An 18,754-nucleotide genomic window follows, 5' to 3' on the forward strand; every position below is an offset into this window, starting at 1 on the left:
GCAGAGAGAGGCCCGCATACCACAAAAAAAAAAAAAAAAAAAAAAAAGGAATAAAAGGGGAGGGACCCGAAAGGCAGTAATTGGAGTTGAAGCAAAAGTAAATAAAGAAAGAAAAGGAAGAGAATCAAACACGCATGATGGGAAACAGCCCCGGGTTAGATGTCTCTGAACGGTCCCCTTCCCATGGGGCATTTACATGGGGCTGCTTTACTTAGAAGTACCCTTCAGAGCTGAACTTGGTTTGTTCTGAAGGAAGCGAGGATAGAGCTTGGCCCTTTTCCAGAGATCTAGGCTGCGCAGGGATGAAGGGTCTTGATATTGGAAGGGAATCCCCATTTCCAAATCCCCACTTCCTCCCCAACCTCTTATCATCTAAATACGAAAACACACACAAGGTACATTTCCGGAAAGAGGAGGTTTCAGAGGCCTTTTTGAGTGGAAGGGAATGGAGAAGAGGACCTGGTAAGGGTCCTTACCAAGAGGACCAGGGACCAGGGGGACAGGCCATGCACACACAGGAGGGCTGGATGAGACCAAGAACAAGATGAAATGGGGAAATAATAAGCAGAGGCCACAGCAAAGCCGCCACACGCATGGGCGGGGTAGAGTCTCCTGGATACCCAGGTGACAGTGACTGGAAGGACAGATAAGGATAGAGCATCACCTGTATGTGCTCCGATGGAGGTCTAGCTAATTTGAAAGCAGCCTCACAGCCACACCCATCGATCAGGCTCCCCTGTGGCTCTGATCTCATCTCCTTCTAGCCTGCTTCACTCACGGGCCTCCTTCCTATTTCTTGATCTACAAGAAACCTACTTCAGGGCCTTCCTGATGCCCCTGCCTGGGATGCGAGTCTCTGTTCAATTACCCCCTCATCCGAGAGGGCTTCCTTGACAACAGTAGCTCCCCGCCTCCTTTACCTGCTTTAGGTTTTCTCCCTGCACTTAGCATCAAGGGTTTATTTTGTCTGCTTCCCCCAACGGAATATGAGTTCCACAAGGCTGGATTCTATTTTGTTTTACTCCTGAATATTGCTTAGTGCATGTCAGGCCTCATGAAATATTTGTCGAATGAATGTGTGTACCCAAAGCCATAACATTTATAGTATTCATATAAAGAGTTCTATTGATTGAAATGTTGGGTGTTTCAGGTTGGACCAGCTATAAGGGGCAGGGTAAGGGTGGGAAGCCACTGCCATTGAGAAGCCTTAGTAGTAAGTAAGGGTAGAAAGCACTGCAGTTGAGAAGGCCATGTTCAGTTGGAAAGATCCCGATTTGTAGCTCTGCTCCGTGGGTCATGGGGGTGCAGTAACCAGCCTCCAAAGTGGCCCTCAATGATCCTAGGCACCCAATATTCACACCCCTGTGTAGTCCCCCATCCTGAATAGGGCTGACTTGTGTAACCAATAAAATATGGTGAAAATGATGTGTAACCCATGGCCTTGGTCATAGAAGACATTGTGGCATCTGTCTTTTTCTTTCTTGGATCACCCATTCAGGGCAAGCCCAGCCACCATGCTGTGAGGACACTCAAGTAACCTTGGAGAGAATGGCACGGGGAGGAACTGAGGCCTCCTGCCAACAGCCAGCACCATATAAGTGCGCCACCTTGGAAGCAAGTCCTCCAGCCCCGGTCAAGCCCGATTCAGCTGAAGCAACCCCTGCTGATACCTTGGCTGTAACCTCATGAGAGACCCCCAAGACAGAAGCACCCAACTCAGCTGCTTCCAAATTCCTGACCCACACAAACTATGTGAGATAAGAAATGTTTATTACTGGCTGAAAATGCTACATTTTGGAGTAACTGGTCTCACAGTGATAGATAATTATCACAAAGCAGATGACACGGGGGTCATACATCCCAGGCTTGAGTTGATATGAGTACGTCAAGGATTGTGTCTTTTACCAGTCAACTGTGAGGCCCATTTCCCCTTCCCAAGCCATCTGGTCCCAATTTGATTCTGCAACTCTTAGTAGCCACAAATGCCACCTGTATCCTCAATAAACTTTATTTAGACACAAAGAGACACAACAGAAAATACATACACAGATACAGATTTTTTTTTTCTCTATAGGATGAACAAACATCACACAGGGAATTTAAAAACTGGGTGCATGGAATGTAAGAAAAAATTGCAAAGTTCCTTGTTCACTCACACTTAAAACAAACACATATTTCAGGGGAAGACAGGGATATACCATCCCTACAACAGAATTCACAGTTGTCTATAACAGTACACAGGTGTTAGGAAGGTAATCAAAGGAGTTAGGGATCCAGTTACTCTTGATAGGACAGAATGCTCACAACACTAGTAGAACTCTGTTTAAACAAAAGACAGAATCGAAGATGCCACACCCCCTGCACAGATGCTCTGCAAGCTGTCGGCTAGGTCATAAAGCAGCTCAGCAGAAATGCCACGTTAGCTTTCAGCTTGTGGCTTGAAGGTCTGTGTAACCTCTACCTTTGTATGCCCATCATGGAGAGTTTACATAGACACACTTAGGACGCCAAAACTCGACATGCGTGCTGGCTTAGAGACCCACAGTACAGAACATTGACAGCAGTTTACAAAATGTGGCTTCCAAATGGAAAGGAATAATAGCCAAGAGGAGGACGAACACTTTGCAGATGCTGCCACATCCGTCGGCAGTGTTTCCCACCATGCCGCCTGCGGTCCCCTCCCACGGGGAGCCACTGGCATCTGTGTCCTGCTCCACGCCGTGGGCGGGGCAGGACGCATACCTCTTGGAAGTCTATTATTGCCTTCTAGAGTCACACCTGTGACCTCCTGGTCACTCCTGTCAGAAGCCACACATGTCACCAGGATAAGCAGCCATGGAAACCACCCAACTTATCCTGTCCTGGACCAGCCTCTGGCCTCCACACCATCTTCACATTTCAGATCGGGGTTCCCTAGGCAACCCCTGTATTTTAGTAAAAAATGGTTTCCACTGTACCCTTCGTGTGTCCTCTTCCTAACGTGACAAATCCAGATGAGATGAAGTTATGGAGATCAGGTCCTCCACTTCGGTAAGCATCCTTCCCATAATGTCCTGCAAGAAGATGGGGCAGAATTACCTGGCGCGTCCATGACACCAACAAGAAGACAAACATTGCTGCTCCAGCTCCCCCAACAATGATGGTGAACTTAATTTCAAATCAGCAGCCGAGCCAGAAGGTAGAAGCAATCAAGGAAACAAACAAAAAAATATATATATAATTTTATAAATTTATATATAATATATATTATAAACATATAAAGTATATATATGAAGTACGTAATATATAAGTATTACATACTTTATATATATTACCATTTTAAATACATACACATATATATGTGTGTATATATATATATATATATATACACACACATACACATACATGCACATATAACTGTGCAACAAAGAAGAAAGTTCTGGGAAGCTTATGTTAAAAGGAGAGGTGGGAAAAAGGGCTTGACTTTGGCATTTCTGACTGAGCACATCAGAACTTCAGTCTGTTTGCCCTACCATCCTTTCCTTTGTCCCAGCTTCCTTCTTTCTTTTTCTTGCCTTATTCCCTTGGTTTCTTTCTTTCCAAAGCGTAGAAGTACAGTTCTGATCAGAATGCTCTATGTGTGTGTGTGTTTACGAATCAAACCTCATCCTACGAATTATAGCCTTGTGGCTTAGGAGACATCCAACATCTGCTGAGGCTGACAGGTAGGGTGGTGGCTCTAAAACATTGGGAAGATATTTATGTGTTTTCCTCTCTCGACTTTCTGTAGTAAGATTTTTATCCCTCATCAGCCTCGTCTATCCATCTACCTGTGGGGCTGGGGTGACGAAAAGTCCGAGGACAGATTAGGACCCTGGGAGAAGACATTCAAAGAGAAAAGAAAGAGTTAATATTCTGTTTCTGATAGTCAAAGTAGGATTTCACAATACACTTGAAATATAGGCCTTATAAAGAAAAGAAGTCCTCTCTAAACACCCTCTTGAACTATGCACGTGTGAAAATGGAGAAAAGGTCTATTTTTGTCATGTTGCCACAAGAGCATATTAAAAACTCTACTTACAATTGTAACAATGTGCAGACTACCAAAGATGTAATGTTAAGTAAAAAAGTGGAAGAAAATGCTATATTAAGTATGATCACAACACTATAAAAAATGCAAACCAGTGTATTAAACAAACAGATTGAAGGAAAACACACCTGATACTGACTACCACCTTTACATAGTTGGAACATGAGTCTTGTTGCTTCTCTCCTTTCAACTTTTCTGTATTTTCCAAGTTTTTTTTCTATAACGAGTATGTAATTTTTATAATATAAATAGGTAAAATACATTTCCAACAGAAAAATCTATGATAAATGTAAAGACAAACTAAATCATATTTTTTCTTAGCGAGGCACCCTCTGCATTAGATCTCAAAAATGAGCACGTGTCAGAATCATCTGGAAGCTTTTAAAAATACAGATGTCCCGACACTACTCCAGGGATTCTGGTTCAGTTGGTCAGGGTATTTTTAACGAGGTCTCTAGGTGGTTCTAATGCGCCGCCGGGAGGAAGAAGCATTGCCCTAGAGTAAATGGATAAACAACTGAATTTCAGTTTGTTCAGGTGGGTGCAATGGACATTTGCTGGGGTCCTCGTGGGTGCCCAGCACCACCCACTATTTAGGTTCCGGACTCCAGCATCCTTCCTCTGAAGAGTGACGTCAGGCTGGCCCTGTTCCTTCCTTCCTTCTCCCAGATCAAAGGTGCTCAACCCTGAGTGTGCATCAGAAAAACCAGAAGGGCAGGTTCAAACCTGCTGGGCCCCGCCCCCAGAGTTTCTGAGTCAGTAGATCTGGGATGGGGCTCAGGGTTTTGCATTTCTATCGAGTAGCCTGGTGATTCTGATGCTGTCGAGCCTATAGGGACCAAACACCGAGAACCGCGATCCTAGTGCATGAAGAACATAAGAGAATTCTGCCATTGTTTCCCTCATGCCCTCCACTCTGCAATAAATACCTCCTTCCTCGGGGCACACAGCTTTCCACAAGGAACTCCCTTGCTGTAAAATAATGTAGTCACAACCCAGAATTTTATAGAAAAGAATTATTGGAGCTGAACTAAGAGGCTTCTGCCCATATCCCAAGCCATGTCACAGCTCCAGAAATCCAACTCTAGTCCTGGAAAAATGCAACTTCATCAGGGGATGAAGGAGAAATGGACAAGGGGCGTGTGGAGGGGTCATTCCCCCCCAGGGTCCCTCCCGGCAACAGAAGAGTTAAGAAAAGGAAGCAACAATTCTGAACCCTCATAAATTTGGACCTCATTAATTCAGAACCTCTGTTACATCCTGCAGAGTTTGGGCTGGTTTATTTTTGTGCTCCTTATAAATAAAATTTTTTGATAAACAAATCAATCCTGAGAGAGATGGCACATAAAACAGTGCCTTTGCTACTTCAATTCATTCTTATCTGTCAGCTGGAACAAGGTCCCTCAGGGTTAAGCACTGCGCTACTGCTCTGGGGTGGTGCCTGACTGAAAGCCAACTAAATCACCCGATCACCTACTATGTGCCAGACAAAGGGACAGAGCCCCTGAAAACGCGGTTTAATCTGACACAGCGGCCGAACATTCTGTAGCATTATGCAGTTTACAAAGTTCATTCATATATATTATTTCCTTAAAATTTTAATCACTACCACGTGGTAGGTTGTCTATTATTATTATTATTCCCCCATTTTATTGATGGAAAAACTGAGGCCAGGGGTGTCAAGTCGGAAGATGACTGAACCATCACTAGCATCCTGGTCTTCTGACTGCAAACCCCATGTCAGTTCCGTCCTGTGCACCTGGCTTCGTTTACTCCTCACAAGAGCCCTGTGGAAAAAGGTCATTTTCCCAAGTTCATGGAGCTAGTCAGTGGTGGACCCTGGATCCCGACCAGGTCTACCCGCCTCTAAATCCACACTCTTTCTACAACCCTCTCCCTAGCCAGCTCACCCCTCAGTCTGAACAAGTGCAGTTGTGATTCTTCTCTGAGGCTTTAGCCAGGACCCGGGGAAACGCTAAGCCAGGAGAAGCCCACGTGATGATTCCCAGGTTCACAGACGTTGGATCTCAGACGTGTGGAGTTTCACATACTGAGGTTTTGAGGGGAATGAGGCAGGACCAGGAGCACATAACGGGAATAAGGAATTCTATGGTCAAACAGGTCTGGAAAATACTGAGTTCAAATGAAAAGTAAATACAAAAACCAAGTCTAGACACCTGTCACTGGGAACCCAAGTCTCCAGGGAGCCTTTATATTTTTCAACAGCCTCTCCCGGGACAGCTGGAAGAGGCACGGTGGCAGTTTCGGCTTTTGTTCGAGCCGTGGTCCTCAAACTTGAGTTCATCAGACTCACCTGGACGGCACAGATTGCCCAGCCCCAGCCCCGGAATTCCTGATTCAGTGGGTCGGAGGAGAGGGCTGATAATTTTTGTTTCTAACGAGTTCCCAGGTGGTGCTGATGATGGTCTCAAGTCCAGGGACCAGACTTTATGAACCACGGTGTTTCAGAGAACTATGGGCAGGTCAGTCTTCAGCCAGATCCGGGCCAATGTGAAGAGGTCAAGGTCTAGAATGATTTACGTTCTCTGTACCCTCCAAAGGAACAATCACTTCCTTCAAGGGCAGTGTGAAGAGAATGGCTGGTAAACTGAAGCCCTGTGCAAGTGGACGGTCAGATGTGAGGAGAGGCAATGCCCCTTCTTTGCCTGGGGGGTGTGCAGAGTTCAAGGGTCAATGATGTGAATGGTATGAATGGGTACCACCGAATTCTTTAGCCGTAACACAAAGAGCCACCCCCTTCTCTCTTCTGCAGCTATGACCCCAAGTCCATGCCCTCCCGCTGGCCATCGAGGCAGGAGGCTAAAGGAGCACAAATTTTGCCCAAATTGCTGTTCCAGAGAAATGGCCCTATATCCAGCAGAGCTCCAGGCAGAGGTAAGCAGGAGCTCTGTGAGCGCACGTAAGTAGCAGGAATGCACACCCACGTGGCAACATCACAAACACACAGCCCCCGATCAGGAACAAGGGTGGTCGCAGGTTGCACAGAGAGTGTGCCTGCCCCCACCTGCTGGACCAAACTTGCAAAAGCAGCATCTGGATGACGTGGCTCCCTCCAGCTCTGCCCCTGCCCTCTCACCATCAGCATCCTTCAGAAGTCAGGAGTCACAGGAACAGCACTGAGGGTCCCCAGGTGGGAGGCAGACGAAAGCTAAAGAGAGGTCTGGGGCTGGGTTGCTGGAGTTGCCTGATGCTGGTGGCTCTGATGAGAAAGCGACCTCGAGTAAACGGAAAGTTTCTCTATAAAAGAGATTTGCTGCAAGAAACAGGAGGGGAAAAATAAGGTAATATCTGAATGGTGACCTCAATAAGATTTAAGAGAATTTCGCAGCGGTGAAATTCAATCAGCAGCCATGGAGGAGGGTGGGGGAACAAACTGATCAGGACAGTCTGCCTGAGTTGCAAATATGGACAGCAGGGTGGATAGTGAAGAAGCTGGTGAAGGCAATTCCAATAAGAGAGATGCAGCAGGTACTCAGTAGGGAAGAGTGAAGAGACAAGAAGGACGGGAGGAAGGAAGGAGACAGAAAGGACAACTCCAGAAGCCACTATCTATTTAAAATAAGATGCCCAGGAGAGAGACAGAAGGGATAATTCAGAAACAATGGTGAAAAGTTAATAGATTTTCTTCTGAGCAGATGGAAGACTTTAGTCAAATATCAGACTATATGTTTGAAGGACAGATATCTAAATATCTATATATATGCTGGTGAGATGCCATTTAGGAAGAAAAGGGGGAAACACGAGCCAACTTCATAAAACACTAAACCTACGGAAAGCGAAGGGATCTTTTAAAGAATTTTGAGACTTTTATTTCGGTAGAGGGGAGGGGATGGGGGAGAGACAAAACGGCTGAAGGGGATGGAGCAGTACAAACTTCGGTTATAAATAAGTCATGGGGGTATAAAGTTCAGCATGGGGAACATAGTCAATAATATTGTAGTAAGTCTGCACGGTGACAGGTGGTAACTAGGCTTACTATGACGATCATTTTGCCACGTATATAAATGTCAAATACTAATATAATATTGTATATCAATTATGCCTCAATAAAAAAAAAGAATCCAAGAAGTGGTTTTTCTTGTTTTGCTGAGCTTGGTTTGTCTGTTTGTATCTGTTTCTGGGAAAAGCACCTTCTAAAAGCAAAAGTATACTTCTTTTTGTCGCACTTTTAACAATTTGAGACTTCTGTATCAACCAGTAATGTAAATAAAGTCCGTGCTCATTAATAAACCAGAAGAAAACGAAACTCTGATACCTCAAAAGCAATCAGGAAACTCTAAGTCAACGGATAGAGACATACATTTATATTAATATCAAGAACACACAAATAAGTTCAAATTAATAAGAAAGTAAAGCAATCCAATAGAAAGAACAGGCAAAAGAGATGAATAAGCAAGTCACAGAAGTGAAAACCGGAAGAGCCAATAAAAGTGGTGTTCCATCTCACAGGTAATCAAGGAAATTCAAATTAAAACCATAATGAGATATCATTTCACACCCAGTAGACTGGCAAAAATGAAAATGCTTGGGACTCTGGACACGGATAAGCAGAAACAAGAACCCCTGCACACTTCTGGTGGGAGTGCAAATTGGTACAACTGCTTTGGAAGGAACTTTGGTGACGGCTAATAAAGTTGACAACAGATGCACCACAGAACCGGCAACTTCACCTTCAGGTCTATGCCTGAGATACATCCTCACGCGTGCGCATAGGGAGATACACACAAGCATGTTCATGGACAACACTGTTTCTAAAAAAGACAAACAGGGAAAAAACCCTGTATTCCCTACCAGGAGAAAAGGGATAAATCGCGGTATATTCAGACAATGTAATCCTATACAATGGTGCAGATAAAATGAATCAGAGCTGTATCAACATGGACGATTCTTAGTTATGTTGAGAACCACACTAAACTAGCTGAAGGCAAAGAGGATGACATCACAGAGAGTTTTAAAACATGCAACACACCACTACATTGTTTAAATACGTGCAAATGCAGTGCTATACAAGTACAAAGAAATTCATGGATGTGATAAATACTGACTTCAGGAAAACAGATACTTCTGGGGACACGTCTGGCTACTAAATAATTATTTTATTTTGTTTCTAAGATAGCTATAGATAGATTCATTGATAGACGATGGATGAATACATAGATTAAATAGATGATCGATAGACACATAGATGGAAAGGTTACCCAAGTATTTTACTCACTTCCAAATTATTCTCCAACAATAAAGGAAACAGAGAGTTTCCAGTTTTTAAGAACTCAGAGACTAAAATATCCTCAAGTCCTCACTGGAAGAAGAAAAAGCCGCCCAATGATGAAATCTGTCAAGCAAGGAGTAAAACTATAGAATTTTTTTCTCAAACCATGGATGTACTTATTTGTTATCTTTACAGTACACAGATCCAAAAATTCATTAAGGAAAGATTGGTAAATTAGATTGTACATAACATTTAATAAATTGTCTGTATTGACCTAAATAAATTTGAGTGAAACCGGAGTTGCCCTGGAAAATCTGGTATGCAAATAGGGCAATAAAAATATATTATTGTGATGAAATAAAACCAGAAGTAGCTTCCGCGATAGGGGGAACAGTGCTCCATCTTTAGAGCCTGCCTGCAGTGCGTTGCATGCGCTCAGAACAGACAGGGAGCTGGTCTCTGGGAAGCTGGCAGGGAGCTCGACGGTGCTGGCCAGGGCCCTGCTCTGCAGCCACTGCACTGTTGACCTTCTTCACGGGAAAACAGGCCACAGACCAACATCAAAACACATGTAAAACCCTGGGGTTTAACGTGTGAGAAAGGGGTTTCCCTTTGTTTACAAAAAGCTCCATCATATCAATAACAATAACCAACAACGACAATAATGATAATAACAATATACTAGAAAAAAATGCACAAGGAATATGAATAGGGAATTACCCTCCCCGCCCCCCAAAAGAAGAAAGAAAAAAATTTTAAAGTCAATGGAGATATAAAAATGTGATTAACCTTAACTCATAATTAAGAAAATGCAAATCAAAACAGGAGCTATCTTTTTCAAAAGATGAATCAATTTGGCAAAACTGAAGCATTTGATGAGACCCAGTGCCAGGGGAATGGGCTTTCTCATTGCTGCTGGTGGGAGTATAAATTAGTGGCGCCTCTTTGAAGGACAGGCCATTGACTTAGTATCTCACTGCTAGGAATTTTCCCTACATATATGCTCTCAAGTTTTTCCATAAGATATGAACCAGGCTAGACAGTGCAGCATTGATTGCAATACTTTCTGTCAATGGGGGGCTAAGTCAACTGGAATCTGTCCAAACAATGGAATACTACACAGCTATTAAAAAAGAATGAGGCAGGGCTGTGTGTGCCGATGTGGGAAGAGCTCTAAGGTACAGAAAGTGGAAAAAACAGCAGAGTGTAGGGCAATGTTTCAGTATTATGCCTTTCATGTAAAGTAAAAATGAAAATAATATACACAGAGAGACTATACAGAGACCCACTGCAGGTAGACTGGTTTATACAAAACTTTTTTTTCCTGCAAATAACCTTGCAAATGAAATACTAAAACTATCTTTCCTTTGAGGAGAGGGTCTGGAAGGAAGGGATGTGTTTACCTTTGAGTTTTATTACTTCCTGTACTGTTTGAATTTCCTAAACACCTATATGTGTTATTTTTCTTTTTGTACTGTTTACAGAGTTTATTGGGAATTAGGGAGTGAGATCGTGGGCCAGTCTTTGTTTTTCTCTTTGTACTTTTCCTAATATGAAAAAAAACACACCTCTAATAACTGTCATTTTATAAAAAGAAGTATAGGGGCCAGGAAGTGAGAGGAGACACTTCTCCTTGTGTAAGTGACGCAGCATTCATCTGACGCAGACCCTAACACCCACCTGGCGGGTTGGTGGTAAGGATTAAATGAGATCCTGTGTATAAATCGTTTTGTCTAATACTCCGCGCCAAGAAGCCTCAATAAATGGGAGCTCCTATTTACATCGAGACCACGGTCTTTCCTCTTTCCCATCCAGGGAACTCCCTGGGGTCTTCTTTTTGCAGTACACGGGCCTCCCACTGTTGTGGCCTCTCCCGTCGCGGAGCACAGGCTCCGGACGCGCAGGCTCAGCGGCCATGGCTCACGGGCCCAGCCGCTCCGCGGCATGTGGGATCCTCCCGGACCGGGGCACGAACCCGTGTGCCCTGCATCGGCAGGCGGACCCTCAACCACTGCGCCACCAGGGAAGCCCCCTGGGGTCTTCTTACTCTGTGTGTGCCCTCAGCTGACCTCAGACCAGAGAGAGTCAAGAGCAGGAGCTGCAGAGAGCTTGGGCTTTGCTATTTGGCCTGAGAGCTCTTCCCCCAGGAAACCCTAGGGCTCCTTCTAATTCCCAAGAGCACACACATATGGCCCCACGAGGGATCTGGGGCTGGGAGCCCGGAGGCCTGCATTCCTCCATGCAGTCATCTTTGGTTGAGTGAATAAAGTAGCTCTGAGCTAGCTCTACCAAGGTAAACTGGGGGCAGGCCAGGTCGAATTGCAGATTTTGCACTGACAATGACTAGTTTAAGAATCTCTAGAGAGCAGCTGCTGGGAATGCTTTATGTGACAATTCTAGTGCTTTGCTCCCACAAGCACATGGGGACTGTTTCCTCCAGAGTCTGTGCAGTCAGCAGAGCTGTTGGCAAATACTCTGGGCAACCCCAAAGATCTCCCCTCTGGCGTCTTCCCTCTGCTGACTCCATAGCCGGGAGACCTGGGGATGGGGGCCAGGTGTGCAGCCCACCTGGTGAAGGCCAGGTGTTCATGGCTGTGAGGGCTCAGGTAAGCAATCCCAGATTGCCAGAACAGTATGGGAAACACCTTGGCCAATATTCTCAATTGACAGAGGAGGAAACGTAAACCCAGAGAGGGGGAGGAGAGGCATTGTCAAGGTCACACTGGGAGACAGTTTTGGACACTGGCCCACCCCGCCCCCGATCTTGACTTTCAGTTTGGTGCTTTTCATCCTGTTATCGTTGTGCCCTAGGAAAGTAGGGGAATCTCATCAGATACAGAAGAATGAAGATCTCGAGCAGGGTGGAGTAGGGGCAGAACCTAGAATACAGCTTGGTAACCATTGCACTAGGGAACAAATCCTCCAGAAAGTGATTCATAAAAGAACCCCTTTCAATTCAAATTAATGTCCTCTGAATCATCAGTTTGGTTAATTTGGATTTAAGAAAACTGGTACTTTGTGCCTGAAACCAAACCAAACAAACAGACAAACAAAAACATCAATATGTACTCTGTAGAGGTCTCCAGCTGTGGCCAAGGGCAAACTCTAGGTCAACTTCATCCACTGCAATAGGGGGCTCTGCTGTGGTCTCTTATATGTTACATATGCTTTGGGGTAAGATTATTTTTAAAAGGAAGCATTGGGGCTTCCCTGGTGGCGCCGTGGTTGAGAGTCTGCCTGCCGATGCAGGGGACACGGGTTCGTGCCCCGGTCCGGGAAGATCCCACGTGCCGCAGAGCGGCTGGGCCCGTGAGCCATGGCCGCTGAGCCTGCGCGTCCGGAGCCTGTGCTCCGCCACGGGAGAGGCCACAACAGTGAGAGGCCCGCGTACCGCAAAAAAAAAAAAAAAAAAAAAGGAAGCATTACATGACTCAAAAATAAAAGTGTGAAAACCACATCTCTAGTGCATCCTAATTATTTACCAAGGGGATGAGGGAGAGCCTTATTGGTGATGGCATTAATCTTCAGGGATTTTAGAAGGACGAAGCCCTCCTCCTCCTCCAGCCATTGGGATAGAATCAAAGAATGCTACAAGTGAAGGAGCGTTCAAGGTCACCTCTTCTAGCCTCAAGACTTACAGATGAGGAAACTGGGGCTCGGAAGAGAGAACGAACAGTCCAAGATCACTGCTGGCTGTGACAAAAATCCGCGTCTTCCCAGATCAGAGCTCTCCCCAGTGCCCACGCAGCCCACGGTTTCCTCTGTACTGGAGGAAAGAGTGCAGAGGTTGATTTCTATTTCAGGGGGCCCCGGTGTGCCATTTATTTTCTCTTTAGATGTGCTGGCTGTAATCCTCTTGGAAAGATGCCCAGCATCTAACCAAATTCCCATCTCTGCCTATGACACCATTTCAGTTGTGTCTCATTGAGAGCAGGACCCTGGCCAAGAGGAGGCCTGAAGAAGGCCTGGGCAGAAGAGGCAAAGGATGCAGAGAGGGAAGAATCCTTCCTTGCCCCAAACCTTTTAGGAGATTAGGGTAGACGCAGGGGTCAATCAGGAAATCTGTGAATTACTCAGACCCTCTCTTGTTATCGCAATGCAGATTTATAGGGAGTGGCTTAGCCATGGGGTGACTGGGGCCTGCTTTCCCCTCTGACCCTTGACCTCTTCTCTTACTCTGCAAAAAACACTGAGCTTCCTCTGAGTGCATCCGAATTAGTGGGGGGGGGGGGGGGTCGTCAATGGAATGATGCTGAGAAAGTCTACCATCTTATAGAGTTTTATCAGGTGCCCTTACATGGAGACATTGCTCTGCAAAAAACACTGAGCTTCCTCTGAGTGCAGCCGAATGAGGGGGGGGGGGGGGGTCGTCAATGGAATGATGCTGAGAAAGTCTACCATCTTATAGAGTTTTATCAGGTGCCCTTACATGGAGACATTGGCAACGAATGCCTGTTATTATCTAGAGGAAATTATTTGAAGACAAAATTATCTCCATTTTGCAGATGAATAAACAGTCTCAGAGAAGTTCAATAATGATACAAAGTCCCAGTATGACTAACCTGTGATTTAGGACAGAACCTAAATCCTATGTCACTACATATTCTTGGGATTACATTCATTCCATCATGCTTCTGGGAAAGCCATGCTTCTAGCCACCGCTCAAGGGAGCCCATCTCTTCCAAAACGCACAAGAGAGACCCTTTTGCCTGAGAGAGACCAGAAGAAGCAATTGGAGAGGGGAGAATTTGGGGGGCTATAATTATTTTCTATCTCCCAATGGGAAGACAATTTAATGTGTGGGCTATTACATATATCTGAGAAGTTATCCATGAGAGAAGATTTATATTCAAATGACCCAGACATGTCTCAGTAATAGACAGGAGGTAAGAGCACAGGCTTCCAACAAATCAACTTGGCTCTGACACCAGCCATGTGGCTCTGGACAAACCGTTTACCCGTCCTTAGCCTCAGTTATTCTCATCCATAAAATGGGAATGCTGCCCGCCTCATGAGGATGTGATGAATATGAAATTAGATGCAGGAATACATATAAAGCACAGATCGTTTTACACTTCTTCAATAAATTGTTACTATAACAATGATTATTACTAGAGGAGCAAACCTCTACTATTTCAAAATACTCCAGGGAGAAAGGAAAGGAAGAGTCTTAGGTTAACAATTATTCAAAGCTCCAGGGAGGCCTCTCCGCTACCCACTACCTTGGGGAGAATCTCAAGGCTCACGCTGGTAGTATCATTATCCCTTGGTGGTTTAGGGTACTCTCTGCAATTGTCACCAATGTGCTCTGGAAAAGACAGACTCACGAAGATCTGGCGAGAGGAAACCGTCTCACATCAAAAGGAAGCCACTCCGTCTCCCACCAGCCTGCACGGGTTCCTTTGTGATTCTTCTCTCCTTCCCTGGAATGTTTGCTCTTTCACTTTCCAATGTCTTTTCTGGTTTCTCCTGGCTCCTGGAACCTCAGACACCTCCTGCTCTCCATTGCCTTCAACTGATGACCTGACCTCATACTCCAGGAAGAAATTGGAGCAGTAGGAAAGGCACTCTCTCATTTATAGGAAATTGACATCCACCCTCTGTCTCTGTCTTCCCTGCTATTAAAGTGAGTGAAACACCCTTGTTAATATCCATCCCGGACTTCCCTGGTGGCGCAGTGGTTAATAATCTGCCTGCCAATGCAGGGGACACAGGTTCAAGCCCTGGTCCCACATGCCACGGAAGATCCCACATGCCGCGGGGCAACTAAGCCCGTGTGCCACAACTACTGAGCCTGCGCTCTAGATCCTGCGAGACACAACTGCTGAGCCCACAAGCCACAACTACTGAGCCTGCGTGCCACAACTACTGAAGCCCGTGCACCGCAACAAGAGAAGCCACTACAATGAGAAGCCTGCGCACCTCAATGAAGAGTAGCCCCTGCTCGCCGCAACTAGAGAAAACCCCCGGGCAGCAACGAAGACCCAACGCAGCCAAAAATAAATAAATTAATTAATTTAAAAAAATATCCATCCCCTCTCACCTTCTCAAGGACTGAGCTCCTAAAAGTACCCCTTCCTTCCTAATCATCCATCTCCCTTCCTCAACAGGCTCAGATACACATAAACTCCTCCAGACCCTCACCACCGTAAACACAATGCTCTCCCTTGACCCCAGGCCTCCCGATCCAGTCGCTGCCCCATTTCTCTGCTGCCCCACAAAAGACAATCTGTCAAGAGTTGCTGAGAGTCACTTCTTCCCCTCACATTTTGTTCCCGGTTCCTTTCTGTCCAGCTTGTATGTCCATCTCTCCACTCAGTTATTGTTGCAGCATCAGCCACTGTTGTCCGCCCTTCCTTCACTGTGACCTCATCTTCGCTCGCTTTTCCATCTGCAAAAACCCTACTTCCAAATAAGGCCACGTTCACAAGGATTCAGACTTCAGCAGATCTTTCTGAAGGACACGATTCAACCCATAACAACGATCAGGAGAAAACTTTACTTCTACAGCCCCCAAAACCCTTTCTACCTACTCTTCCTCACCATCACCTACCCAGTCCTAGAGCCTTGATTCCTCTCTTTATCTCATCCTCCCATCGTCAGAGAGCTCTCTGAGGACCATCTGCAAAATGCACCTGATACCCACCCACTGCTCCCCGTCTCTCCTGCCGCCTACTAGTTCAAAGCCACCACTACCTCTCACCTGACCTCCTGCGACAGTAGGACCAGCCTTCCGACCTACCTCTCTACCCACAGCTATCTATTCTCTACAGAGCACACTTAAAAGTAATCTCCTAAAAAGAGACATCGGATCCCACTATGCCTTTTCTAAATATCTTGCACAGCTTCATAATACATTTAATAATAAAAATGTAAAACACTCTGCAGGACCCTGCATGCCATGGCCCTGCCAGCCTCCCCCTCCCCATCCCACTACAGCCACGGTGGATCTTCTGTTCTTCCAATGTGCCCAGCTCATGCCTGCCTTACAGCCTTGCACTTGCCGTTCCCTCAACCTTGGAATACCCAGGCCTCAGATCTGTGCAAGCCCAGATCCTTCTTAATCATTCAGGTCTGATTGCAAAATGTTACCTCCTGGGAGAGGCCTTCTCTAATCACCCCATCTACTGTAGGCTCCCTGACATTCTCTATCACATCATTCTACTTTCATCGTATCCATGGAGCCTTACGTAAAACTATCTTGTTCACCTCTTTGGTTATTGTTTATTGTCTACTCCTCTTCTTAAACCCAGAGCTTACCTTCCACAAGAAGGGAAGCCGAGCATCCAGAATAGTGCTGGGCACATAGGTTGTACCTACTGGATAGCTGTTGATAAATTAAATGAATTTCTTCTCTCATAATTCTTCTTTAATCAATGCCAACTGCCTTAGAGGACGTTAAACCATTAAAAAAATATGTATGTGTACATATATATGTTTATATATATATATATATATATATTTGACAATTTCAACCAATAATGTCTTCATATGCAGGACAACCTTAACCAAATAAGTGATTTCTTGACCTGGATTATATCAGTTGCAGTAATAATAATATAGCAATAATAGCAATAATAATAACAACTATAGCCACAATAGTTATTATTTCATACTGAGGGTTTTTATGAGCCAGACCCTCTGCTTTGTAATCATTATCTCGTTCAATCTTCATAAAATCTCTGGAGGTGGGCAAGAGTATCCCCTACTTTGTAGTTGAGGAAATTGAATCTCCAAGTGTTTAGGTATCTTGCTCCTATTCACATATCTCATCGGTGGATGACCTATGGCTTCAAAGCAAGTTTTTAAGGCTTAAAAAACTGATGTTTATAACTACAATGAGATACCATTACACACCCACCAGAATGGCTAACATTAAAAAGGCTGGCAATACCAACTCTCATTCACTGCTGGGGGAACCCAAAATGATAAACCACTTTGAAAAAACTTTTGGGAGTTCTACTGAAGATAACATATTCCTGCTCTACACCTCCATAGTTCCATACAGCACATAAGCAAAATAAAATCTTCCCTGGTTTAAATAATTTGTCCCAAAGTGCGCAGCTAGTCATGTAAGTAGGCAAGATGTGAGAAGAACATTGTTTTACCCCTGGCCTGTAGCCTTTCAGCAGCTTCAGGCTGCCATGAGAAATAAAGACATATTAAATCGCAAGAGAGGGAAATTTGGGAAAGCATCAGAAAGAAGGTCAGTGGAGGTCATGTTCAAAAGAACTGGGCCCAGGAATATGGGACCAAGGATTTCAGCTCAATGGCAAGAAGTGAAAAAGAATATTGCGTCCAATATCCTGGGCCCAGGCACCCCTTTGGCAAGTCCTGCAGGTGATCAATCAGCTATGGCATGTAGTCTGTTCTCCCCATGACATGGAAAAGGTGAAAGTCCCCTGAACCCAGGTGGCCATGACCTGGTCCCACCTCTGAGTACCTACAGCACTTGCCCTGTTCCTTAGGGCACTGCTGGCCTTCACTCCATTATTGCTACTGGTGAGAAAAGAAAGGAAGAAAAAAAGGTATTGGTTAGCTATGTGGGGAAAACTAGACGGATGTCTACAGTTTCTCCTCAAACAGACATACTGGGGTGCTTTGCCCAGACATACATCCTTTTGGAAGGGCCACACTAATTTCCTAATAAAGAGGGAAACCTTGGTTATTTTGTATCACACGACCGTCTCCCCTTTCCTGGCCGGAGCTGATTGAGCCAGAAATGAAAAACAGACACAGACAAACCAACCCATGAACTGTGCTGAACCAGATGCTTTTTTTGCTCTCAAGAATATAAATTAAGAGTTTGAAGGACTTCCAGTCAGAGTATTTGGACATGTAAAGTCATACAGAGTTGGTGCTGCTGTCAAGACACCCCGAGATTCTGTGCATTCCCAAACCAAGTAGGAGCTGAAAGACCTGGTCCAGAAAGAAGAACGTTGTTGCAAAGAGAAAGGCCCCAGAGAGAGACTCTTGGCCCCGTTCCCAGGAGGCCCAGGAGTTTCTGCAGCCTCGAGACACCCCTGTGTTGTTGAATACGCTTCTTTTTATTCGAGGTATGTTGAGTGGATTTGTGTTTCTTGCAGACAAACATATTCTGAGCAGAACATATGCCATTCATCAAAACATGTTCCAGTTAGAGTCCAGAATTTCATAGGAAAAAATGAGTTAGTAAAAGAAGTAGAAGAAACTGTGAAGATCTTCCCAACCTTGGCTGAGCAAGACATGTCTACACATGAGGGCAGAGAGGAAGCACAAAGAAAGGAAAGATGAATGGAGCAGATTTTATAAAAATGTTTAGGGGCTTCCCTGGTGGCGCAGTGGTTGAGAGTCCGCCTGCTGATGGCAGGGGACGCGGGTTCGTGCCCCGATCCGGGAAGATCCCATGTGCCGCGGAGCGGCTGGGCCCGTGAGCCATGGCCGCTGAGGCTGCGCGTCCGGAGCCTGTGCTCCGC

The 18,754-nt window shown here is 45.2% G+C and overlaps 1 protein-coding gene across 3 annotated transcripts in view; it reads right to left on the reverse strand.

The window, feature by feature from the left end:
- Nucleotides 1–18,754, reverse strand: part of SHISA6 (shisa family member 6) — a 260,931-nt gene that overhangs the window by 135,674 nt on the left and 106,503 nt on the right. For 2 of the 3 annotated variants that reach the window (XM_024127536.1, XM_007120331.2), the window contains exon 3: nt 2,958–3,053. The exons of the other annotated variant lie outside the window; for it this stretch is intronic. In XM_024127536.1, coding sequence (XP_023983304.1) covers nt 2,958–3,053 — 96 coding nt within the window. The remainder of the gene's footprint in view (nt 1–2,957; nt 3,054–18,754) is intronic. 3 annotated transcript variants of the gene reach the window in all.

Source organism: Physeter macrocephalus, chromosome 14 (genome assembly GCF_002837175.3).
Source record: "Physeter macrocephalus isolate SW-GA chromosome 14, ASM283717v5, whole genome shotgun sequence".
Lineage (NCBI taxonomy): Eukaryota > Metazoa > Chordata > Mammalia > Artiodactyla > Physeteridae > Physeter > Physeter macrocephalus.